General features: G+C 44.8%; 1 protein-coding gene across 1 annotated transcript; it reads left to right on the forward strand.

Moving 5' to 3' along the window:
- Positions 1-1,905: 1,905 nt before the first annotated feature.
- On the forward strand, positions 1,906-23,676 carry FSD1 (fibronectin type III and SPRY domain containing 1). Its single transcript, XM_030219058.1, has 13 exons — positions 1,906-2,001; positions 7,027-7,122; positions 9,769-9,900; positions 10,154-10,255; positions 12,268-12,290; positions 15,336-15,457; positions 15,572-15,781; positions 16,344-16,442; positions 16,704-16,863; positions 17,486-17,565; positions 17,773-18,024; positions 19,896-19,984; positions 22,018-23,676. Exons 1-13 carry the CDS (start codon positions 1,987-1,989, stop codon positions 22,126-22,128), a joined length of 1,491 nt encoding a protein of 496 aa, XP_030074918.1. The 5' UTR covers positions 1,906-1,986; the 3' UTR covers positions 22,129-23,676.
- The last annotated feature ends 1,358 nt before the right edge of the window (positions 23,677-25,034 follow it).

The following is a 25,034-nucleotide window of genomic DNA, read 5'->3' on the forward strand; positions in this document are numbered from 1 at the left end:
ATGCCCCCGTGGCCCAACATAGCTATGCCCCTGCTCTATACCTTCTCCAGTCAAGTCCGCGGAGGACCCAGCTTTAACCTATGGATGTAGGGCAAGAAATGAAGACGAAAGGAAGCCCTGGAAACGGAGTTAAGAGAACAGATAAGCAGCAGAATCAGAGACTGTGACCTACATGATCAGAAAAACAAAGTCACCAGACAACTAAAGTAGAAAAATCATTTTATTTTCATTTCAGTGTTTGGAATATGTCCAATTTGAGAATTTACATCTGCTCTTATTTTGCAGTGTATAGCAATGTGTTTCTTTCTGTTTTTCTGGTATTGTGTTGCATGCAGAGTCTAGCTTCTTAGGATTTCAGGTTAATTTTTGAAGAATTTGAAGAGAGGCTATCTCTGTTCTGCATGTGTGACTGCAAGGCCAAGTGTCTGAATAGAGATCTGTTTGTTAGGTTCTGAGATTCTGATAACATATTGTTTCAGGTTTGGCAAGACTGTCGGTGTTGGCATGAGTTGTCCAGTGCTTCCCCGAGTGGGACTACGGTTCTTCTGGGTATTCAGAAACACTTGGTAGAGCAGGGCATCTTGGCCTCAAAGTGCCACTTCCTTTATAATGCTCTTTTGCTCATCAAGAAATTGATTCTGCCCTATTGGGTGGCAGAAGATTCACCACCACTATCTACAGCTATGGTTTGTCAATACGAGGGAAATGGCCTGTTTTGAACTGAGGACCTATCAACACAGCAGTTCCACTATCTCACACAGCTGATGGTAAGAAATGCTGTGGCACAAGTTTTTACACTTGTACCCTGCAACTACTTAAGACAGTAAACTCATTATGCACACCATTCATTTTCGATTTGGTATTGCTCCGCTGTTATTGTTTTATCTGACTGTTGAAATAAAATACATTAAAAAACAAAACAAAAGAAGGGTGAATGTAGTGGAAGACTATTTCTTTTTTGGTGGTGGCAGGTGGCGGGAGAATATTGGGTTGTGTTCATTCAGCACCCCCAATCATTTTGAAAAGTTGGCTCCTATAAGACTCTACCTTTATTTATTTAACACTCATTTATACCCCACATTTTCCCACTAATAGTAGGCTCAATGTGGCTTACACAAGATCAAAGGGAAAACTACAGTTCATTATAATACAATTAAACAATGTAATAGTAAAATAGTCAGCGATTAAGTATCGTAAAGAACAACACAGACAATAAGAGTGAATAAAAAATGATAAGGTCTATGGATTTTGCTGTAACAGTAGAAAAGGTAAATTAGGTTGAGTCAGGAAAGTAAGCCTTGAACAAGGTGGTCTTCGGTGATTTCCTGAAATTTAGATAGTTCTGAGTTGATTTTAAGAATTTAGGCAGTGCATTTTGCACATGGTAATCATCAATCTCACTCCTATCTCAAGATATGTGGAGTATGAGCTCAGTCTCTCATAGATTCTCTTTGATGTTGCTTTATCAAAGGTGGCTAATCAAAACAGTAAATATAAACATACCACACCCTCATATTCAATATAGCCTCTCACACCCACAATCACACCAAATATGTTGGCGATAGGCAGCTGAAACTCGGCAGTTTTACTGGTACTTAAAAACCAAATAATTCTAAAGCCCGTCACATCACATGCCTTGGAAATACTGCTCGTGCCAGCATTGTGAGCATTCGGAAAAATTATAGCGTGGGACTAATTCTAAACTACAGCTACGTAATCCTTTACACTGAGAATACATCCTTCATACTTGCCTAGCAAGGGAAAAGAACCCAGTAGCGCTTTAGAAATGATAAGTAGTAATAGCAGTAGTAGGGGAGTGTTCGGTGCCTACTTGGTGAATTGGGAGGACTCCAGTTCCCGGCGTGCTGTGGGAGCCGCGCTTGCGCAGTGCGCTCGGGACCTCCCCGCAGCCCCGGGAATGCAGGCGTCTTGCACCTGTAACAATAGCGACAGCTATTAGCGGATCGAAGACCGGGAGATCTGAACATGGAGGACCAAAGGGTAATCATGGGCGTGCGGAGGGAAAAAAGACTGAAAGACAGGAAGGGGGAAAGCAGGTAGAAGTAGTACTGCAGGACTATCTGGGCTACGGCAGGGAGGGGCACGTTGACTTCGTCTGATGCATGGGCCAGCCATCCGGGGCCCTGCGTCTAACACCCTCCTCCAGTTTGGAGGGTTGATTGCATGAAACAGGATGCAAAGAAACATGAATTTTGCTTCCTTCTTGACCCATCAATCCTGTGTCTGCAAATAAGAATGATACTTAGGTTTGCTGCATGAACGCATCCATCAGGTTATTAAGTGGAGGATTCACAATGATCAAAGCTCTTCTTTTTCTTTTTTTTTTTTTTTGAAGGTGTGTGTGTGGGTGGGTTCTTTGTTTGAATATAACATTTAGGTAGTGATGGCATTGGGATGAATACCTGCCATTCGCTGAGGAATCTTTCTGATCTGACCTAGCAATTCTTATGAGATAATATTGGTCACAATCTGCTGTGCATAAGTACCCGTGGCAAATTATAATCAAGCTGTAATTTGATTTCAGCGTTATAAAACGCCCAAAGTGGGGCATGCAACAATAAATTATAGGCTTGTAAAACTGGTCCATAGCTGAAAGAGCTTTCAGGCCTACTTATTTAGGGGTAAATTTTCAAAACAATGGCTTTACCTTCATAATTTTGGGTGTCAGTTGGGCAAAGTTGCTTCACTGAAAATTCACTCCTGTGTAGTGTATTGTACTGGTCTGTGGTGTGACCAGGCCTGACCCAGCCATTAGGCAAGGCTAGGCGGTGTCCTGGGGCAAGGAAGAGCAGCAGCATAATAACATAAAAATTGCCCTACTGGATCAGACCAAAAATTTCACCTCTATTCTGTTTCCAACAGTCCCAAAAAAGTTTCAAGATTCCATGCTACTTAACCCCAGGGATAAGCAGTGTCTAACCACAGGTTTACTTTAATAACAGCTTATGGTCTTTTCCAAGCCTTTTTTAAACCCAGCTACATTAACTGCTTTTACCACTTGCTCCAGCAGTCAAAGCAAAACAATAGATGCTGACAGCCACACAAATTGAAAGAGCCACAAGTATAAACTTTAAACCTGGATTTTTGCACAAGTTTTGTGTGGTGATCATGATTGTTTATTAAAATTTTATGCTGGCTAGGAATGTAACAGTTATTGGGTAGGGGAGGGGATTGTAAGAGTGAAGTTTAGCCTAAGAATCCTACTACCCTTGCACTGGCTCAGGGTGCGACCACTTGTGAAATGTGCAGTTCTGGTCACACTATTTAAAAAAAAAAAAAGATATAATGGAACTAGAAAAGGTTCAGAGGAGGGCAACAAAAATGATAGATGATGGAATTGTTCCCCTGGGAGAAAGACTAAAGGCTGTGCAGGTTGGAGAAGAGACCTCTGAGAGGAGATAATGTAGAGGTCTACCAAACCACAAGTGGGGTAGAACTGGTAAATAGAGTACTGAGGCTAGAAGGCACTCCATGAATCTAATAGGTAGCACCTTTAAAACTTAAGTGGAGAATGCAAGTGCACTATTAAGGTGTAAAATTTGTTGCCAGACGATATCAAGACATTTAGCGTAAGTGTGTTTAAAAGGTGTGATCGGTCTTCTGGAAGATCGTTTCTTATTGTACCACTGCAAGAATTACTCGTCTTGGGTTTTTTTTTATTCGCCTGATGCAAATATTTGATGAAACGTGGCTGTGTCGGGTTTCTGCTTTGAGAATAAAGCACTCTGTTTTTCTTACTGGTGCCTTGTTTTCTTTTTGCTTGTATTCCTGGTTTCTCCTGACTGTCAACCTCCATATACAATTATTGGCCAGGTAGACTTGGGGGAAGACGCTACTTGCCCCAGATAGTGAGCAGCAATGAAAGGATGTACTTTTGGGATCTGTCAAGTACTTCTAGTGGCCCAGATTAGCTGCTATCAGAGACAGGATTCTGCACTTAATGGACCTTTAGTGTGATCCAGTATGGTACAGCTGTACAGCTTGTAATCCATTTGATAAGGCTTGAAGCATAACTGTCCTTAACACAAGCATATTTCATTGGTTGTCCACATTCCTCAAGGGTAAAACGAGGCAAAAATCACTCTGTTTGGTGAATAGCAACCCTTGTTGGGGCTAGTGCCCAAGTGGCTTTGTAAATGAAAATAACATATGGAGAGAGTATTAATGAGAGCTGTAGAAAATTCAAGGACTGCTTTATGGAGCAGCTGGTACAGGAACTGACGAGAGAAGGAAAAATTCTATACTTAGTCCTTAGTGGAGCACATGATCTGGTGTGGGAGGTAATGGTGCTGGGGCCGCATGATAACATTGATCATAACATGATCGGATTTGATATTAGCTTTGAAGTAAGTATACCTAGGAAATCAAATACGTTAGCGTTTAACTTCAAAAAAAGGAGACTATGATAAAATGAGAAGAACGGTGAAAAAAACTTAGAGGAGCGGCTGCAAGGGTCAAAAATTTACATCAGGCGTGGATGCTGTTCAAAAACACCATCCTGGAAGCCCAGGCCAAATATATTCCGCATATTAAAAAAGGAGGACGGAAGACCAAACGACAGCCGGCATGGTTAAAAAGTGAGGTGAAGGAAGCTATTAGAGCTAAAAGAAAATCCTTCAGAAAATGGAAGAAAGAACCGACTGAAAATAATAAGAAACAGCATAAGGAATGTCAAGTCAAATGCAAAGCGCTGATAAGGAAGGCTAAGAGGGACTTCGAAAAAAAAGATTGCGTTGGAGGCCAAAACACATAGTAAACTTTTTGTTAGGTATATTAAAAGCAGGAAGCTGGCAAAAGAATCGGTTGGACCGCTAGATGATCGAGGAGTAAAAGGGGCGATCAGGGAAGACAAAGCCGTAGCAGAGAGATTAAATGAATTCTTTGCTTCGGTCTTCACTGAGGAAGATTTGGGTGGGACACCGGTGCCAGAAATGGTATTCGAAGCTGACGAGTCGGAGAAACTTAATTAATTCTCTGTAAACCTGGAGGATGTAATGGGGGCAGTTCTACAAACTGAAGAGTAGCAAATCTGGACCGAATGGTATTCATCCCAGAGTATTGATAGAACTGAAAAGTGAACTTGCGGAGTTATTGTTAGTAATATGTAATTTATCCTTAAAATCGAGCGTGGTACCAGAAGATTGGAGGGTGGCCAATGTAACGCTGATTTAAAAAAAAAAAGGTTCCAGAGGAGATCCGGGAAATTATAGACAGGTGAGTCTGATGTTGATGCCGGGCAAAATGGTAGAGATTATTATAAAGAACAAAATTACAGAGCATATTCAAAAGCATGGATTAATGAGACAAAGTCAACATGGATTTAGTGAAGGGAAGTCTTGCCTCACCAATATACTACATTTCTTTGAAGGGGTAAACAAACGTGGATAAAGGTGAACCGGTTGATATTGAGGCATATTTTCAAAGCACTTAGCCTTCCAAAGTTCCATAGAAACCTATGAAACTTTGGAAGGCTAAGTGCTTTGAAAATATGCCTCATTGTGTATCTGGATTTTCAGAAGGTGTTTGACAAAGTACCTCATGAAAGACTCCAGAGGAAATTGGAGAGTCATGGGATAGGAGGTAGTGTTCTATTGTGGATTAAAAACTGGTTAAAAGACATAAAACAGAGAGTAGGGTTAAATGGTCAGTATTCTCAATGGTGAAGGGTAGTTAGTGGGATTCCCTAGGAGTCTGTGCTGGGACCGCTGCTTTTTAACATATTTATAAATGACCTAGAAATGGGAGTAACTAGTGAGGTAATTAAATTTGACAATGACACAAAGCTATTGAAAGTCGTTAAATCGCGGGAGGATTGTGAAAAATTACAAGAGGACCTTATGAGACTGGGCATCTAAATGGCAGATGACGTTTAATGTGAGCAAGTGCAAAGTGATGCATGTGGGAAAGAGGAACCCAAATTATTGCTGTGTCATGCAAGGTTCCACGTTAGGAGTCAGAGACCAAGAAAGGGATCTAGGTGTCGTCGTCGATGATACGTTGAAACTTTCTGCTGCGGCTAAGAAAGCAAATAGAATGTTAGGTATTATTAGGAAATGAATGGAAAACAAAAATGAGGATGTTATAATACCTTTGTATCGCACCATAGTGCGACCGCACCTCGAATATTGTGTTCAATTCTGGTCGCCGTATCTCAAAAAAGATATAGTGGAATTAGAAAAGGTGCAGAGAAGGGCGACGAAAATGATAAAGGGGATGGGACAACTTCCCTATGAGGAAAGGCTACAGGAGCTAGGGCTCTTCAGCTTGGAGAAAAGGCGGCTGAGGGGAGATATGATAGAGGTCTATAAAATAATGAGTGGAGTGGAACGGGTCAATGTGAAGCGTCTGTTTACGCTTTCCAAAAATACTAGGACTAGGGGGCATGCAATGAAGCTACAATGTAGTAAATTTAAAACAAATCAGATAAAAAGTTTCTTCACTCAATGTATAATTAAACTCTGGAATTCGTTGCCAGAGAATGTGGTAAAGGTGGTTAGTTTAGCAGAGTTTAAAAAAGGTTTTGACGGCTTCCTAAAGAAAAAGTCCATAGACCATTATTAAATGGACTTGGGGGAAATCCACTATTTCTGGGATAAGCAGTATAGAATGTTTTGTACTTTTTTGGGATCTTGCCAGGTATTTGTGACCTGGATTGGCCACTGTTGGAAACCCAATGCTGGGCTTGATGGACCTTTGGTCTTTTTTCAATATGGTAATACTTATGTACATCTGCTCTGTGGTCTTGGTGTTGTGCGTCCACTGAGCCTTCATAGGCCTATCAGGGTTTTGGTTGTGTGATGTCACAGGAGGAACACATCCTGAGGTCCATCATTCTGCAGTTCATGAAGGGACTTGCATATGTAATCCCAGCAGCAGCTTTTCTACTGGCGGAAGTGGTTAGCACCCTGGCAGAGAGGATAGGTAAAATGTCTATGTGGAGCCGCTGTGCCAGATTTCCAAGTTCCTTCCATCTTGTGATTTTTTTTTCTTTTTTTTGTGATATAGGAGTCTCTGAAGAAGATCATAACCACTCTGGCTGTGAAGAATGAGGAAATACAAATTTTTATTTATGCCCTGAAGCAGATGTTGCAGAATGTGGAGGTAAGGGAGAGGCAAACGTGACAAGACAGAACTGCCCCGTCTGCTCTAGAAGATTCCATCTCAATCCCATCTGCTCCATCCCCTTCTACCCCACAGCTCTCCTTTAAACTGCTTGTACTTTGCTTTTCCTAGTGCTGCCTTCTCTATCCCCCCCCCCCCCCCCAACTAGTCCCAGCTTCCATTTCCTTTTTTACTTCTATCCCAGCACTAATCCTTGTGGCCCCCAGACACTTCTGTTTTTTAGAATATCCACAATGAATGTACATGAGACATATCCGCATGTTTCTTCTGAAAACAAGGCTATGTTACATAGTTCAGTCCTGGGTGAATTGTGCACAAAAATAAAATACTGTGCATGGTTTTTGAAAATTCTGTAAAATTCCACAATAATCTTAATTTTTTTTGTTTTGTTTTTATAGAGTTTCTCTATTATAAAGGCCAGGGCTTACCCCCACCCCCGGCTTTCTTCCTGCTCAGGCTAGAATCCACCCCCCACCCAGCAGTCTCACTCTCCAGCTTAGCTTGATCCCTCCTTACTCTTGATCTTTCTCTTCTTGCAACTTCAGCCATCGGTTTTCTCTGACCTCCTCTGTGTAGGATGGGCATTCCCAGGGCCCCGGCTTTCTTTCTCTTTTTATCCATTTCACAGCAAGACCCCCAGTTCTTTCTCCACCCCTCTCCGTCTCACGCACACACATCCCAACAGTTTTTCTGAGTGCTCTCTGAAACCTCCATCCCCATCTCTCTCTCTCTCAAATTCCTGCACGTATTTATAGCACTTTCTCCAACCCTGCCTGGCACACCCCTCCACCCCCATAGTTCACTTACAACCCCCAAGGTACTCACCCCAGCAAAGCTCTCTCTGAGTCCCACCTCCTCCCACAATATCCTTTTCAGCATTCCCGTGCACAAAGTACCTACAGCTTTCTATCAATTCAGTTCAACTCATAGCTGCTTACCCTCAATCCTGCTGTGGCACCTACTCCAAACTTGGGCTCTTCCCTCCTCCTCCCCCCCCCCCCCCCCCCCCCCCCCCGCTCTTCAACCTCCATACCTCAAATTTGGTCTCCTTCCTCTCTACACCACCCAGGAACAGCCCCCTCCCCAAGGCACACACCCCTCCTTCATGCCCTCTTCCCCTCAAGCACAGTCCTCCCCAAGGCACACACTTCTCTAGCTCTCCTCCCACCCCAACCTTCCAGCACATCCTTAGCCCCTTTTTTCCTACCTTCCATGGGACGGCACTGCCTCCTGTGGGGCCCCCACCATGGGACAAACTGCTTCTAATTTTGACTTACCTCCCTCAGAACCTAAGCAGTAAAAGCCTGTGAGGTGGAAAGCAGCTGCAGGTCGGGCTGTATCTTTCTTCACCACCTCCACTCTGGACCAACTGCAGTATTTGAACAGCACAGGACACCATAGAACCCTGTGATTCAAATACTACAGTCACTTAGGCTTGGATGGGGGGCTAAGGGATATATTAGAAACTGTTTGTCCCGTTGAAGAGGGGCTGTGTTGCAAGGGGAGGGGCTAGGGAAAGAGGAGCTAAGCTCAGTGGGTTTGCTATGGTGGGGGAGAGAGAACCAGACAAACCACCGCTGTTTCCTAGTGTATGTATAGAATTCTGTGTGGTAAGCGCAGAATTCTACACAGAAGGAAATATGATAGAGGCATGATAGATATGATAGAGGTCTATAAAACAATGAGTGGAGTGGAACGGGTAGACGTGAATCGCTTGTTTACTCTTCCCAAAAATACTAGGACAAGGGGGCATGCAATGAAGCTACAAAGTAGTACATTTAAAACAAATCCAGATAAAAATATTTCTTCACTCAACATGTAATTAAACTCTGGAATTTGTTGCCAGAGAATGTAGTAAAAGCAGCAGGGTTTTAAAAAGTTTGGATAGCTTCCAAAATGAAAAGTTCATAAGTCATTATTAAAATGGACTTGGGAAAATCCATTGCTTATTTCTAGGTTAAGCAGCATAAAATGTATTGTACTGTTTTGGGATCTTGCCAGGTACTTGTAACCTGGATTGGCCAGTGCTGGAAACAGGATGCTGGGCTTGGTGGACCTTTGGTCTGTCCCAGTATGGCAATACTTAGGTTCTTAAGGGAAATTCTGTGCTGCTTGCATTGCAGAATTTGTTCAGAATTCCCCCAGGAGTAAGAGTCTGGCTGCCCTTAAAACATCAGTTGAGAACCAGTTCCTCTTCTGCTCCCTGCTCTCCTTGCTGCCTCCCTCTTTTCTTTCCTTTCCCCCTCCTCACCTTGGTGCTCACTGTCACAAGCGCTTTCTACACACGTAAGATTCCGAGCACAGAGCTGAGGTGTTTTTACAGCTGACTTGTGTGGACAGGAAACTCCCCACCAAGGTGACCAGTAGTCTGCAAAGAACATCTATTAGACATGTAACTTCACAAGTACATTACTGTTCAGGTTTATTACCAAACTTGCTTTGTGTCCTCTTAATCTTTTTTCGGTTTGTTCAGTTGTAAGCCTCTGAGAATAACAGATTGTGCGGCATATAAATTATTAAATAAACTATTGCCCTGTTGAACCCGGTAAAAACTAGTTAGGGGGGGGGCTCTCGTCTTGATTGGATCTGGGGAGCAGGATTTCAGCTGCTGCCCTCTGACTTCAGGAGAACTCCAGCAAAGTGCAGGAGGATCTGGAGACCGAGTTCCAATCTCTTTACAGCCTTATGGATGAGCTGAAGGAAGGGATGGTGATGAAGATTAAACAGGAGCGAGCAAGCAAGACCTACGAGCTGCAGGTGGGTGGAAATATTTGTGCAGTAGTTGCTTACACCTTCCCCTACCCTACCGCAAACTTCCTGGGCCAGTAAAAAGCAGACAGATATGGAGGGAGATGGACTATTGTAGCCGTGAGACCAAGCTAGAGCTTGTATTATCTCTGAAATCAGATGGAGAGAAACGGAGGCTGCGGCCTGTGTTAGCATATTGATGTCTTTGTTGTGACCTTCTCTTTAAATTTGATTTTATTTCTTCTTTCTGACTCCTGTACAGAACCAGCTAGCTGCTTGCACCAAGGCCCTGGAAAGCTCAGAGGAGTTGCTGGAAACGTCCAATCAGACACTAGAGATGGCCGAGAGCAACAGCTTTTGTCAGGTAAAGTGTAGCCCCTCTCTTCATTGTTTTCTCAGTGTGAAACCATGTGAAAAATAAGAAATATTTTACCAGGAGAGAGCAACCAGAGGTAGGCCAAGAAGCCTGGGTGCAGAGAGGTGGAGTCAGATTCAGATGTGATGTGTGGAGAGAAGGTATCACAAATAAATATAGCTGTCGGAAGTCTCTCATGTCAGGTCAGCATCCCTGGGAAAATATCACCTTTGAAGGCTCCTGATGAAATCCCACAAGGATGGAGGTGAGTAGAAGGCCTCTCTCCATCGGCCAGTGGTGGCAAAGTAAGAGTGAAAATTTATCTTGAAGAAGAGAGATTTCCCTCACAATTGAAGTTGAGAGATTGTATTTGTTAGATTAATTGAAGTTCTTACTTGCCCATTTGCCTAAAGCTAGTCTTTGTGAAGGTGGAAGTAATCTCTCTCTACCTGTTAATACAGACAAGAAGTTCAGTTCACTTCCCCATCCCCACCTATGTGTCCCAGCAGACCCCAGTCCATCTATTGTCATCTCCCTTCCCCCTCACCCTTAACCACCTCCTTTGTATCTGTCCTAGGCATGCTTCACTTGCTGCCACCTCTGGGCACCCACCACCCTCTCAGTAAAGAAGGCCTTTCAAGGGTCAGTGGTAGTTCTGTGCCCTGCCACAGGGAGGTAACTGGTTTTGGTTCACAGCTCAGGCCCTTCTTTGAGTTGATTGGGGCCAGAGGAAGCTGTGAAGGCAGTGGGAGTCCGAAGAGTAAAGCCATACCTGTTGTGCAGTGTGGACACCTAGTGACCAGAAAATTCAGGGCCCATGATTGCAGATTTCTAGATGGCATTCTGGTGCTTGTCCTGTGGCTGAGGGTTGTCACTGCAGTGCCTGAACTGTAGTCAGTTGGGAGGGGGTGTTAAAAGTATAAAATAAGAGAGAAATCCTTGGGTGGTTACAAGTGAAAGCTTATAGCACCAGACCCCAGCCTCGGTAGCATAAAATCCACCCAAGCAGCACCTGCAGTGCTAGGGAAGAGGGGGACCCAGGAACCCCCACACTGCAGAGATGAAGGCAGAGCATGGCAATGCTGTATTTAGCTTTTAACAGTGTTACCACAACACTTCCTGACATCTGTCGTTGATTAAATTACTTGCTCCCACCCAGCAGCCAGAGAAGCATCTTAAGCATAGCATCTCTCCCTGCCAGGTCCAAGAGCTACAAAAGCATATGGCTCTTGTCACGAGACTTGGAAGTATTTCTCCTGCTGCTGAGCAGGCATGAAGAATAATTAATGAAGGATGTCTGGATGTGGCACAATAACATTTTGAAAGCTAAGTACTGTGTTGCCACATTCTGCACTCTTATAAAACTAAAGTGTAGGGCAGTGCTAATCTTTTATTGGCTATGACCCGAGAGGTGAAGAATAATGATGTACCTATAGAGAGGACCCAACTCATAGTTTGGGAAGCTCTAGCATAGAGGGAGGCAAAGAGGGAGGAGTCTTCTCTTCCCCACCCCCAGAATCCTCCCACACCATGCGGGACCCTCGGCGAGATTTTGTTTGGGATCCTGCATTTTAGTTTACATCTCTGGTTCTGGTTGACCCGGAAGCTAAAAGAAGTGTGAGGAAACATCTTGAGTCCCAAAATAACCCCAAAGGACTTCGTCATGTTCCTTGTATGGGCCTTAACGATGTAGCAGGTTCTTAATTTAAAAATAGTGGAGTGAAAGAAGAGGAAGCAATGCTAAGATCAGAGGGGTCTCTCTCTCCTAAAATAAAGAAACAGGGTGTAGTTTTTCCCACTGTCCTGATGAGATGTATTTATCCAGGTGAAGATGTGACGCCCTCTAAGCCAGCTTCCAAGGCTGGAGGCTTGGATTGAGAGTTTTAAGTGGGTTGTGTTTAAAATACAGATAGGAAGAAATTGTGCTGGATTTCCAGAAGAATAATGTGAAGCTTTGCTTGTGGCTTCTTTGTCTTGTCTTATCTTTTCCCCCTTTTCTCTCTTTTGCTCGTGCTTCGAAGGCTGCCAAACAGATCAAGGATAGGTACAGTACCATTGTTGTCCTCCTTATCTGTTCATCTGTCGTGCCTTAACAATTACATTCTGCTTCTGAGTTCTCCATTACCATAGTGTTAACATAGTGCTATGGGTCGTTCCCCCTCCCCCGATCCCCATTACCATATAGTGTTAACATAGTGCTGTGGGTCATCCTCCTCCTCCCCTGAGCTCCTCTGATTCCCATTACCATATAGTGTTAACATAGTTCTATGGGTCATTGCAAAAATCTGTAAAGGCCAGCAGCAACCTGAGATTTATGTCTAGCTTGGGTTTCAACATTCAAAAACAAAATAGGGGAAGGGGACAAACCCAGCATCACTGGAACTCATTCTGAGGCTAAATAACTAAAAATCCCTTCAGCTGTTATGACTTCTAAACAGGGCCGGTGTTAGACATGCTGGGGCCTAGGGCAGAAATTAAGGAGGGGGCCCACAATCCTCTCTCCTCCCTGCCCCCTCCCCCCAATCTCCCCACCTGCCATTACTACAACACATAAAACAACTTTAAATGTACTTCTTCACATACAAAATAAGAGAGACCTTCAGCAAATACAGAATAAGGGATCACAAATTGGAAATATGAACACCAAAACTGAACTGAGAACCCCAAGAAATTAAACTGCAACACTGGAGAAATAAAAACAGAAATGCACTTCGTTTTGCATGGAACACAATCGGTGGCATAACCATGAAGGGGAAGGGGCTTAGGCCAACCCAAAATTAACATCTCACTTGCTGTGGCTGGTGGGGATCCTCAGACCTCACCAGCTGATAATCACCTCCTTCCCCTCCTGAAGTCCAGCGACTAGAACTCTCTGAACTCTGTAGCCAGCAGCGGTATTTTTTTTTTTTTTTTGTTACATTTGTACCCTGCGCTTTCCCACTCATGGCAGGCTCAAAGTGGCTTACATGGGGCAATGGAGGGTTAAGTGACTTGCCCAGAGTCACAAGGAGCTGCCTGTGCCGGGAATCGAACTCAGTTCCTCAGTTCCCCAGGACCAAAGTCCACCACCCTAACCACTAGGCCACTCCTCAGAGTTGCTGTGCCCCCTCCCCCGCCTCCCGCAGTTGCTTGGATTTCACACATCCACGAAAACCGAACATGCGTAATGGTGGGGGGGGGGGGGGGGCAGCAGTGACATCTCAGGGATACTGCTACCAGTTGCAGAGCTTGGAGATTTCTGGCTGCTGGACTGGAGGAGGAGGAAGTCTTGAGCTGACGGGAATCCCAAATCCCCGCCAACTGAAGTATTTATATTTTGCATTCAGGCAGGGAGGAAATTTGGTTCCCACCCATTTTGGGCTCAAATACCCTCTTCCAGAATCAACCATCTGGCTATGCCACTGAATACAATACAAAAACCATCCTTGAGGCACATATCCCAAAGCTAACATATTCCAATTAATAATTTCAAAATAAAACACTTTTTTTTTTTCTACATTTGTTATCCGGACATTTTGCTTTTCTATCATCTTGGGCCCAGTTTCTGTTTTCTGCTTTCTTGTCTGTCTTCTGCTAATTCTGTTTACAGTGTCTGCTTTCTGTTTGTTATTTTCTCCTCTCTTTTCTGTTGTTACATGCCCTCATTACACCTATCTATGACATATGATTTTTTTCCTTTCATCTATTTCTTTCCTTTTTTTTTTCTATCTCTATCCACTCAGATTTCACCCTCTTACCCATTCTCTTTCATTTTAATTTTCAGTTACCTATGAATGTTCCATCTCATTTCAGTCCCTAGACTCTTCCATCTCATTCCTTTCCCAGCCTTCTATTTCTTTCCATCTACTCCCGATTACCACATTTCTACCTCTGTACTCACTATTCTCCTCTCACTCATCTTGCTACCCCTCTTTTGACCTCTCCCACATAGTTCCACTATTTCCAGAATCTCCTCTCTACAACCCAGTCTCATTGCCTGACATCTGCCTGTCCTTTTCCCTCTACCTCCTAGCATCTTCCTGTCCCACCTCTTCCCTTCTGCCCCCTCCCCATGGGTCCATCTCTCCTGCTGTCTCTCCCCACCCCCATGGTCCAGCATTACTCCCTCTCTTTTCTGTTGTTCTTCCCTCCCCCTTTGATGTGGCATCTCTTTTCTCTCTCCATCCCGTTCAGCATTCCTCCCTCCCTTCCATCCCCAGGTCCAACTCTTTCTTCCAGACGACCCTCCCTTCTCAGTTATTATACTACTATATGAGGTGGGAATATGCGCACATGCGTACTGTAAAATTTGTATGTAAAGCTTTTAAGCTTGGATACTGGTCTGGGTCAGTAACATCACCAGGGAGTAATTTCACTTGTGTGGCTGCAAGATAATTCTGTCCAGAAAGAATCGCTGTTGCACCAGCGACCCCCTACGAAGAAAAGTGCACTTTAAAGTAAGACTGGGAAGGTGAAGGAAATGTCGGATGGGGATGGACAGAGGGGGAAGACATGCCAGTCCACAGGGGGCCCCCTGGAACTGTGGGACCCAGGGCAGCTGCCCTGTTTACTCCCCCCCCCCCCCCAACACCGGCCCTGCTTCTAAAATAATGCTAAAATGAAACACTAACAATTAAATAAAAATAGAAATTTTAAAGCAGAAGTCACATCATCTTCCTCTTTTCTTGTTTTTTTTTTCTTCCTCCTCACTTTAGTTTCTACTTTCCTTTTCTCTCTCTCTTACCTTTGTCCTTTCTCTGTGCACCTTTTCTGGGATTTGCACTGGGAACAACTTCTCATTTACCTTGAGTGGATCCCACCATCTTGTTTCCATCCTTTGGTCCTTGTCTTGTGTGTCTCTTAAAATGTGCTCTTATCGGAGATCTAGAGGGAATCCATCTGGGCCTGGCGATCTGCCTTGGTGGGGAGATCTTTTGAGCATGTTGTAGAACTACTTCAAAGTACAGGACTCCTCCATGCCCATCCCCTTGATACTTTACATTGGGGGTGGGATTTCCAATGGAGAGCATCTTTTTATATATTGCTCAGATAAAAGGGGAACCCTCTATCATCTGACTACCTCCTTTTGCATCTCTGTTTCTTTTCACAGTGTAACAATGGCACCTGCATTTCGGCTCTCACTGAAGGCAAAGGTCAGTGATAACATGAGTCATCTGATGGTAGACTTTGCACAGGAGCGACGACTGATCCAGGGCCTGAAATTCCTGCCAGGTACAGCATTCACAAAGCCTTGGAGATTGCCGCTGATGACTTGTATTAGCCTTACTCAAGGTAGATAGTTTGGTACATTGTGCCTCTTTCCATGACTCTTCTCTTCCTTTGCAGTTCCCAGTGCCCCAGAAATTGATATGTCTGAATCCCTGGTGGCCGATAACTGTGTGACACTGGTCTGGCGAATGCCAGACGAAGACAGTAAGATTGATCACTACATCCTGGAATATCGCAAGACCAACTTTGAGGGTCCACCCCGGTTGAAGGAAGACCACCCTTGGATGGTTATTGAAGGGATTAAACAAACAGAGTACATTTTATCAGGTGATGGGCAGAGAGAGAGAACTTGAGAGAAGTGCTGCTGTAGGGACTGCTGCAGAAGCTCTGTCTTCTGAGTCCCAGATTCTTCCGGCAGGAGGTGCCACAGTAGTCAGTTCTGGGAAGTAGTGAGCTTCAAGATACTCTAATTCCAACTTCTTTCAGCAAAAGGTTCTGTAGGGAAAGCTACAAGGACAGTTGGTCCCTGAAGCCTTCAAACATGCCGTCAATACACCTCCCCTCAACCTTCATTGGATCCTACCTGCCCTTCCAACTATTGCCTCATCTCCCTCCTCCCTGTCTTATCCAAGCTACTTGAAGGTGCTGTTCATGACCATTGTCTTGACTTCCTTTCATCACAAGCTATTCTTGACCACTTTTATCTGGCTTTCACCTTCTAAATTCAACTGAAACAGTCCTTGCTAAAGTCTCCAATGACCTGCTCCCTTTGTCTATGGGTAATAAGAGAGCAGTTGGATGGAATGAATCTTGCTGTGTCAGAAGTATTGCACAGAGTCAGGGCAGTCGTCTTGTCCCACTGACGCGTCCTTCTGTTCTTTCCCAACAGGTCAGAGGTTTGACATGAAGTACATGAACTTTCGGGTTAAGGCCTGTAACAAGGCTGTGGCAGGAGAGTTCTCAGAGCCCATCACCTTGGAAACACCAGGTATACGCCCGAAGCCTAATCCTCTCCCAGGGTCTTCCATCTCTATCCCTCCATTCTAAGATATTCTACCATGCTCTGCCTTGGCCCCCTACAGGCTTTCTCTGCATGTATCGTCCCCTTGTGAAAAGCAGCTTTCTGAATGCTGCTGGGTCTTCAGCTTGCCTGGCAGGATACATGTATCACAGGGTAGATGTGCACTGGACTCAAGAGAAGGGCTGGTGAGATCAGAATGCTGTCAGTAGCTTGTTTCTGTCTCTCCAGCGTTCATGTTCAGGCTGGATGCCAGCACATGTCACCAGAACCTGAAGGTGGAGGGGTTAAATGTGGAGTGGGATGCCATGGGAGGAAAAGTGCAGGAGATCAAAGCCAAGGAGAAGGACAGCAAAGGCAGGACGGCCTCGCCCGTCAACTCACCAGCCAGGTAAAGTGTCCAACCCACCTACCCCATCCCTTTAGCATCTGGGTAAAGTACCTCCCCAATTGGCAAGGTAAAATTCCTCCCCCCGCCCCCAGCTAGCTAGATAATGTATCCCCTGTATCTTCTCCTTCCTGGCTAGATAAAGTACCCGCCTGCCCCACCCCCTTCCCAGCCGGGTACAGTATCTTTACATTCCCACCATTATGTTAATAACATTCATATATTTATTTAAAATTTTCAGACCACTTTCCTGGTCTCAGAAAAGAGCATCCAATGCAGTGAGCATAGTCTTCCAATGTACAGCTCACTGAGAATTGTGTTCAGCCTTTCCTGAGGCTGCCCACATGGGGCATTACTTCATGTCCTCTGTTATGGAGCTTGCAATGCTGCAGACACACCCTGTCCAGGAGTGGGACTCTGGCACCCATCTTAGAATGGTTTACCTGATGGTAATAGGATGGTGCTGGTCTAGATCATGCCTTACCTGAGCTGTCCAGCCTCCCTTTGTGCATTATCCAGGGTGCTGAAAGAGGATGAGGGAGATCCCAGGTGCTTCCTGGAAGGTGTTGTTTGAAAATCCATTATTTCTCCACCATCTGATGCTTTTCTTTGCCACTCTCTACAGGTGTGTACCATCCCCTAAAAGAATGCCTACGGGACGCAGCGGCAGGGACCGATTCACAGCAGAATCTTACACTGTCCTGGGTAAGAGGGAGTTTTAAAAGGTAAAGAGTGACATCTCACACAGCTACCCCAACCAGGGGGCTTCACTGCAGCCGGAGTCACTTAGAGGTGGCTTGTGGTTGGAAAGGTTTTTCTGAGAAGTGATCTGTTCTGTGGCAAGGTGTAGGGGAAACGGAGAGGGGAGATTTCCTTCCTGTGAGACTTCTCAACTGAAACCACTCCTTCCAGGTGACACCTTGATTGATGGGGGAGAGTATTACTGGGAGGTGCGATATGACCGAGATAGCAAAGCCTTTGCTGTTGGAGTGGCCTACAGGACCCTGGGTAAGTTTGATCAGCTCGGGAAGACCTCTGCATCCTGGTGCCTCCACCTGAACAACTGGCTGCAGGTTAGCTTCAGTGCCAAACACAACAACAAGTCTAAGATGCTGGATGTGGCTGTGCCGGACAGCATTGGCGTCTACTGCAATTTTCCTGAAGGTGAGCAGCTGCGTGAACATTTCTTCTTTAATTGAATTGCTTCGCATCTTATCTGTTCCATTAAGTCAAAAGCACTCTTTTGTGAATCCCAGAAAAAATTAATGTTTCACATAGAAGCAGAGGCGCCTAATGTCTGGGGCATGTTCATCTGCAGTCCCTATATATGTGGATCTGGGGGTGGGGGAGCTTCTGTCAGTCTGTATCTGGCAATATTCACCTGGTGGTGTTCCTTCCTTCCCCCCCAACATGTCCAGAAACTTTGGTGTGGATAAAGTAAGCTAAAATGTGATTAGCAGTATCTTAAGCGAATAGGAGGGTGCAGGTGCCAGGATGAATCAACCAGTGCATGCTGCCTCTTCTTTCAGAGAGTGAAAGGTAGGAGAGATGCCCTCTCCAGAACCGTCTGCTGTTGGCCACTGAGATCTCTGCCACCACTGTGTAGGCTGTTAGAAATGGGGAAAGTATCAAGCAGCAAAACAGGAAACAAGGGTGTGCTGTAGCAGCACAGGGCATCACATGTGCCCCATCTCCCCCTCTCCAAAAGACAGCCCTTGAGGTATATTATGCCATGCTATAACCTCCAGAGTGTTTGTAGAAGAATGTATGCACAGCTGATTTGCATATCTGGGAGAAGGGAGTGGATGGAATTCACATGAGACAGGTTGAGTTCAGTGTGATATCCTGGCACTGTCTGTTCAGACTGGAGGTGTGACTTGGGTATGTTTTTCTTATCTCCTTGACAAAGGAAGCCATAGAAGTGGAGAAACTGCATCCGCTAGGAGAAAAAATGCAGAGGCAAGGGAGTAGTGTGATCAACAGGACACTTCCAAAGAAATCCAAGGAGACGAAAGATGGTAAAATAGTCTTTAATATTATTATTCTTTAATACTATTAAAGACTATTTTACCATCTTTCGTCTCCTTGGATTTGTTTGGAGGTGTCCTGTTGATCGCACTACTCCTTTGCCTCTGCATTTCTTATCTCCTTGTTCAAGGGGATGGTGCTGTGAACAGTTCATGGCTCCCACAAGCTGGAATCACTGGGATGGTAAAATGTGAAATTCACTGTGGCTTTTATTAGAAACTGTTCCCATCCCACTAGGTTTAAGAAGGGAGGATTGAGTTTTGGGATGTTTGTCAGTAGAGGCAGACCAAAACTGGAAATTTTTGGTTCCAGCCAAAACCAAATCTGTGGCTGAAATCCTCTGCTCGGCTTCAGCCATAACTGTAACCAAAACTGGCCCTACCTCCCCCACTCCTGACAGAAAACACATTCTCTCCCCCCCCCCCCCCCCCCCCCGGCTTACCTTGTAAAGACCCTGGTGGTCTAGTGGTATCTTTGAGGCAGGAACATCCCATGTTGCTCCCCCCCCCGTCAACTGTGCTGTAAAAATGGTGGCTGCGACTTCCTGCAGCACCCTTGTGAAATTGCCATTCCCAATTCCTGCCAATTCCAAAATGGCGACCATGACCTCCCGTGGGAAGTAGCAGCTGACATTTTTACAGCACAGCTGATGGGGGCAGGAGCACCTCAGAATGCTCCTGCCCCGAAGAAACCACCTATACAAAGTAGGCCTAGGGAGGGCAGAGTGGTAGGCGGCCTGCGGGATGGTGGAGCATGTTTTCTGTCGGGGGTGGGTGGGGAGAGGCTGGCTTGCGAAGACAGCAAGGTTACAGTTTTAGGTTTCTGATGTCATGTCACTTTTGGTCGGCCTTTATTTGTCAGTCTTCCTTTTCCTGCAGTGTGGGAGTTTGTATTCTTGAGTTATCCCTGTTGGCCAAGCTCAGCTTGCTTACTGTGTGGTCTTTCTCAGTGCCGGCCTCGTCCTTCTTATGCCATGTCTGTCTCTTTCTCCCCCTCTTTGCCTGCAGGCTATCTTTTCTTCTACAATGCCAAGACAAAGCAGCTCCTCCACTCTTTCCGGACCAGATTTACACAGCCAGTGCTGCCTGCTTTCATGGTAAGAATGTGCCCACAGCAGGGAGAACTTACAAATACAGGGACTCCTGTAAAATCTCCAAACAGCGAGGCTTGCCCTTTCTGCGCTATGTCTATTCTCACGTACCGTTTAATATCTGTGCACATTCCTTCACAAAACCTGCAATTTATACTTCTGCCAGAATTCTACACAACTGTGGAGTGCAGAATTTGCACAGAATTCCCCAGTCGTGCAGAATTCAACATTTCCACATAAAATCCCCCACCCGCTCTGCTGACCCCCGCCCACTCAGCTGACGTGACTCTCCGCCCAGTCTACCTGAGCACGCCCTGGTGGTCTAGTGGCATCTTCAGGGGCAGAAAAGAACCCCACTCTTTCCTGTTCTGCTGCTGCTGCTGTCTTACTGGTGCTCTGCTTTTTCAAAATGGCTACCAAGACTTCAAGTCTCGGTGGCCATTTTGAAAAAGCAGAGCGGCAGCAGTGGGGCAGGAAAGAGTGGAGTTCTTCCCTGCCCCAAAGTGGTACTCCCGCTTCAGCTCCTTCTCTTCCTACCTCAGGTGACTGGCTGGCTGGAGGGAGAGGGAGGGGCTGTAAACAAAAAACAAAAAGGGGGGAGAGAGGATACTGTGGGTGGCTATGAAAAAAAAAACAAGAGGGGGTTGCAAAAAACATTATGACAAACTTGCAGAATTTGCAAACTTTATGTGCAGAATTTTAATTTTTTTTGGCACAGAATTCCAACAGGAGTAAATTTACCACATCCTAGGAGAGGATTGGAAACCTTTCTTTGCGAGCTTGTCAACAGAAGCCTGTAGGACAATCAAGATATTAGACTATCTGTATGAGGGATGCCCAGTGGGTTGGGGAGGAGGGGAGTATGAATGTGGTGGATGATTAGAGTGTAAAGTTTTTTACTTTTTTCCCCAAATGTTTTGACAGATGCAGTACATAGAGTGGAGGAATGGCCTAGTGGTTAGGGTGGTGGACTTTGGTCCTGGGAAACTGAGGAACTGAGTTCAATTCCCACTCAGGCACAGGGCAAGTCACTTAACCCTCCATTGCCCCATGTAAGCCGCATTGAGCCTGCCATGAGTGGCTTACATTTCCATGCGGTATATAGCCTGCCATGAGTGGCTTACATTTCCATGCGGTATATAGAATTACACCGAGACCTCTCCACGTGACCAAATTTAGTTATGGCCATTTATGCCAAAACATAGTGTAAATCCCAGCGCCTAAATTGGGCACAGAGTGAATGTGTTCTATAACAAGGCATATAGATTTTAGAAACGCCCATGCCCCGCCCCACCCATGGCCATGCCTCCTTTTCAGCTATGCAACTAAGAATTTAAGCGCACCACCTTACAGAATACGCTTAGCGAGTTGTGCGTGTAAATCTCAATGTCAATTATTGCTGATAATTGTTTGTAAACATCCAATTGACAGTTCTTATTAGCTAATTAACCAAGTTACATGCACTGTTATAGAATACGCTTCGATTTCTACGTGAAAATTAAGTCGCAATATATAGAATCCCGGGGTACATACATAATGCTGCCCAAGATTTGGAAAAATATCACTTAGAAGTTCAGTATAAGCAAATACTTTAGTGTCCTAATGCCTGCCTTGTGTTATTAATGAAGGAATTGTACTTAAATAAGTATATAAGCAGATTTCATGAAGGATTGTGTGTCTTCGCTGTCATTCTCCTCCTCCATCCTGCGTTTTCCAGAGCATTGATGCTGCTCAGGGGCTCATCCTGTTCCCACTTCCTTTTTAATGTTGTATTTTTTTTTCCTGTTTCCAGGGTGTAGAGAGAGGCTATGGTTTGAAGTAGTTATTTGTGTGTACTATTTAGCTAAAAAGTGCATGCACTATTAGGGCCCTTTTTTGAGAAAGCTCACACTGCTGAAATTTAATAATTTCACTTTACACTTTATAATAAATAATTAGCAATAGAAGCCTGGGGCACTGTGGTGGTAAAAATTTCTACTCCTGGAAGCTGAAGTAACAGCCTTCCTCTATCTTCTCCTTTTGTCTTCTCTTCCCCACAGGTGTGGTGTGGAAACTTCCACGTGTCCTCAGGGCTGCAGGTACCGAGTGCTGTGAAGTGCCTGCAAAAGCGTCACAGTAGCAGCAGCAGCTCTAGCGCCAGCCTGACTTAAGGCTTCTCAACCATTCTGGAACTTTTACTAGGACCGAGCCCTACCCCAGCTCTCTTAGCTGAAGCCTTCTTATAAGGAAGAAATGTTGCTGTGTTTTTGCATCTCTTGGGTTGACGAGCTGCCTCGGTGCCAGGACTGTGGCCCTCTCTGAATGATTCAGGGCTGAAAGCTGCCCAGCTCTGCTTGGGCATTACAGCAGAAGCCAAACTCATATCTTTACCTTAAGAATTGAACATATGAGAGAGACTTTTAGAGTGTAGGGCAGATCTGGAGATGTCCCAGTTGAAGGCCAGAGCACGTGCCTATGGTCTTCATCATCCATCTCCCCTCCTGTCTAGATCCCACCTCTGCACCGATGACACCTTTCTATGAAGGAAATAAATACTGTTTGTAATTGGTTTTTCAGAACTTTGCTCCCCTTGTCAGAATTCCAGCAGGTAAAAAAAAAAAAGCACAGACCCTTTAAAGGTGCTGCTTGAAGAGTTACAGCTGAGGATAACTGAGCACGCTCCCTTACTTTTAACTGTTTCTGCTCTGCCACAGCTGCTGCCCCTGCTTCTCGCCTTAATAATAAAGTACTCTGTAGAAGTCTCCTGTGCCTTCATGCCACTCCAGTCATCCCCTGTGCTAGGACTGCTGGGAAGTAGAGTCTGTATTAGTTTTGGAAGTAATTTTAGTCAGAGATAACCCAGTGAGAATCCACAGAAAAGTATGTTCAGATCCATACCTGATCCAGTCCAGATTTTGGCCCTGATGTATTTTGACATACTTATAGTCAGGGCTGGCTTTAACTAGCTGGTGACCTAGAACAGCAGGTTCCAGGGGGCGGCAGGTACCATCTACAGTCAAAGGAAAGCATAGATTCTGACAGCCATACTAACTCAAAGAAGCATCAGTGCATACTTTTATCTACATTCTGGGTGCAATATTTTGGAACAGCTGTATTTACCCAGGTAAAGAGAGAAATAGGTTTTGGAAATGGCCCTCATTCTGTCCTAATTATGCATTTTTATAGGATTCTGTGAGTTGGATATTGTTGAGTTTAATTATCAGAATCATAGGGGAGGTCTAGGAGTCTGAAAGGTAAGTTGGGGGTGGAAGGTGATGGTTCACCTTGGGTGTCTAGTACCTTACCATGGCTTTTATTTTAAATTATAAACCCAATTATCGCTTATGAAGGTAAATCAACTGGAGCCAGAGCAGAGACTCGATAATGACACAAAAGTCAGAGAAAACACTTTTGTTTCTGTGCACTAGGAAAATCTGCTCTGACCATAGCAAAAAGAATGGCAGGTGAGAAAGAGGTGTGTGGTGAATTCCAAAATGTAAGGGCCAAGCTAGCCCAGGTGCAATGTCCTACTAATAGGAGAGTGACCTCCTCCCATGCTGAAAAGACAAGCAGAGGGCCTTCCAAACAGAACCAACCCTCTAGCTGCAAAATTTACAATAATTTGTTTAAATAATGTTATTAGAACAACAAGACATAACAGATTACATTCAGTCAGATTGTACGGAAGAAAAACAGTGCTATAATCAACATTAAAGATTTAAAAAAAACATAAGTAGTCTCACCAGTTTGTTCCCCCCCCCCCCCCCCCCCAATACCAAGTAAAACGTATCACCATCAGCCTGGAACAAGAATTAATTTACAAAGAAAATGCTAAGTTTCCACTTTTTTTCTCCTTGGCTTCACTCTTCAATCTATTTTGCTCTCCTTTTCCTGTCCTCCCTCCTTCTCTGCATCTCAATTGTCAATCTTGTTGATCAGGTTGTGCAGGGCAACCTCAGAGTGGATATGTGATGCCACCCCCATCTGGTCATTGGTCTTCAGGTGTAAGACTTTGACAAATTCCTGCAGGTTGACAGGGAGCAGGTTAAAGACATACTGCAGCTGACCTGGTACTTGATTGGCAGCTTGCCCATGGCCACTTTCTCCAGATAACTCCTGATCTCCAGCACCCTGGAGTTCAGTTCCTTCAGGCCATGGACCTGTTTTGTGATACACTAAGATATTCTCTGCACTGATTTCACTGGTTAGGGCTTGTCAATCTTTTTGTGGCTATAACCCCATAGTAGCTGCCAAATAGAACTGTGTGACCCCCCCCCCTCCCCCTCGATGCACAATAATGATGCACCTGAGCCTTTGCAAGCCATGACCCAATTTGGGGAAGCTCTGGTACTTGCTCAAAAGTTTTGGAAATGAGAATTCTATCATCAGTGAACTTCCACAGAAATATAGGCTTCTGTATAGAGTCCAGGATCTTTGGTTTCACATCAGTGATCATTAACATGGAGTTGGGACAGTATCTTTTCATGAGCTTGTTGATAGCAATATCATTCTTATGCAGTTTGGGTCCTGTTGGTCCTTCTAGCATTCTTTTTTTTTTTTTAATATTCCATACATGTTTTCCTCAGGGAAACATCTTTCTCCTTCATCAAAAGGAACTGCAAAATTTTTGGACACGTCCAAGATATTTTTGTTCCAGGAGCCCAGTAACACTCAAACCAGTTGCTTCTGATTGCCATCTTTTCCTATTTTGTTGAAGTGATCTGCCATGCTAGGCAGCACAAGTGGATGCACCATCCCCACCGGCACCCCTTACATTGACTCTTGTTCCTTTCCCTTCTACCCTGAGAATCACAAAAGAGTGATATTGTAATCTCTCTTTCCTGCATGGCCACTGCCTGGCTTCAACTGAAGCCTCTTTCTTCAGGCCCTGTCTCTCTTATGTATCTGAATCTCCAGCAGAGTCAGGACTGCAGAGATTTCCTCACAGGGTCAGTCCTGATGAGAGAAGGAACCTCCTTCAGCTGTGGTTCCTTTAATTGACCCATAAAAGGCTAGTGCTGATGGGGAGACCTCACCAGCCCTCCCCCCCCCCCCCCCATTTTTTAAATTAATTAGA

Source organism: Microcaecilia unicolor, chromosome 11 (genome assembly GCF_901765095.1).
Source record: "Microcaecilia unicolor chromosome 11, aMicUni1.1, whole genome shotgun sequence".
Lineage (NCBI taxonomy): Eukaryota > Metazoa > Chordata > Amphibia > Gymnophiona > Siphonopidae > Microcaecilia > Microcaecilia unicolor.

What these genes read in the sequence shown, in the direction of transcription:
- FSD1 (XM_030219058.1), top strand. An exon ending in AGATGTTGCAGAATGTGGAG is followed by an intron (nt 7,123 to 9,768) that starts GTAAGGGAGAGG and finishes CTCTGACTTCAG; the next exon opens with GAGAACTCCAGCAAAGTGCA. An exon ending in AACAGAGTACATTTTATCAG is followed by an intron (nt 15,782 to 16,343) that starts GTGATGGGCAGA and finishes CTTTCCCAACAG; the next exon opens with GTCAGAGGTTTGACATGAAG.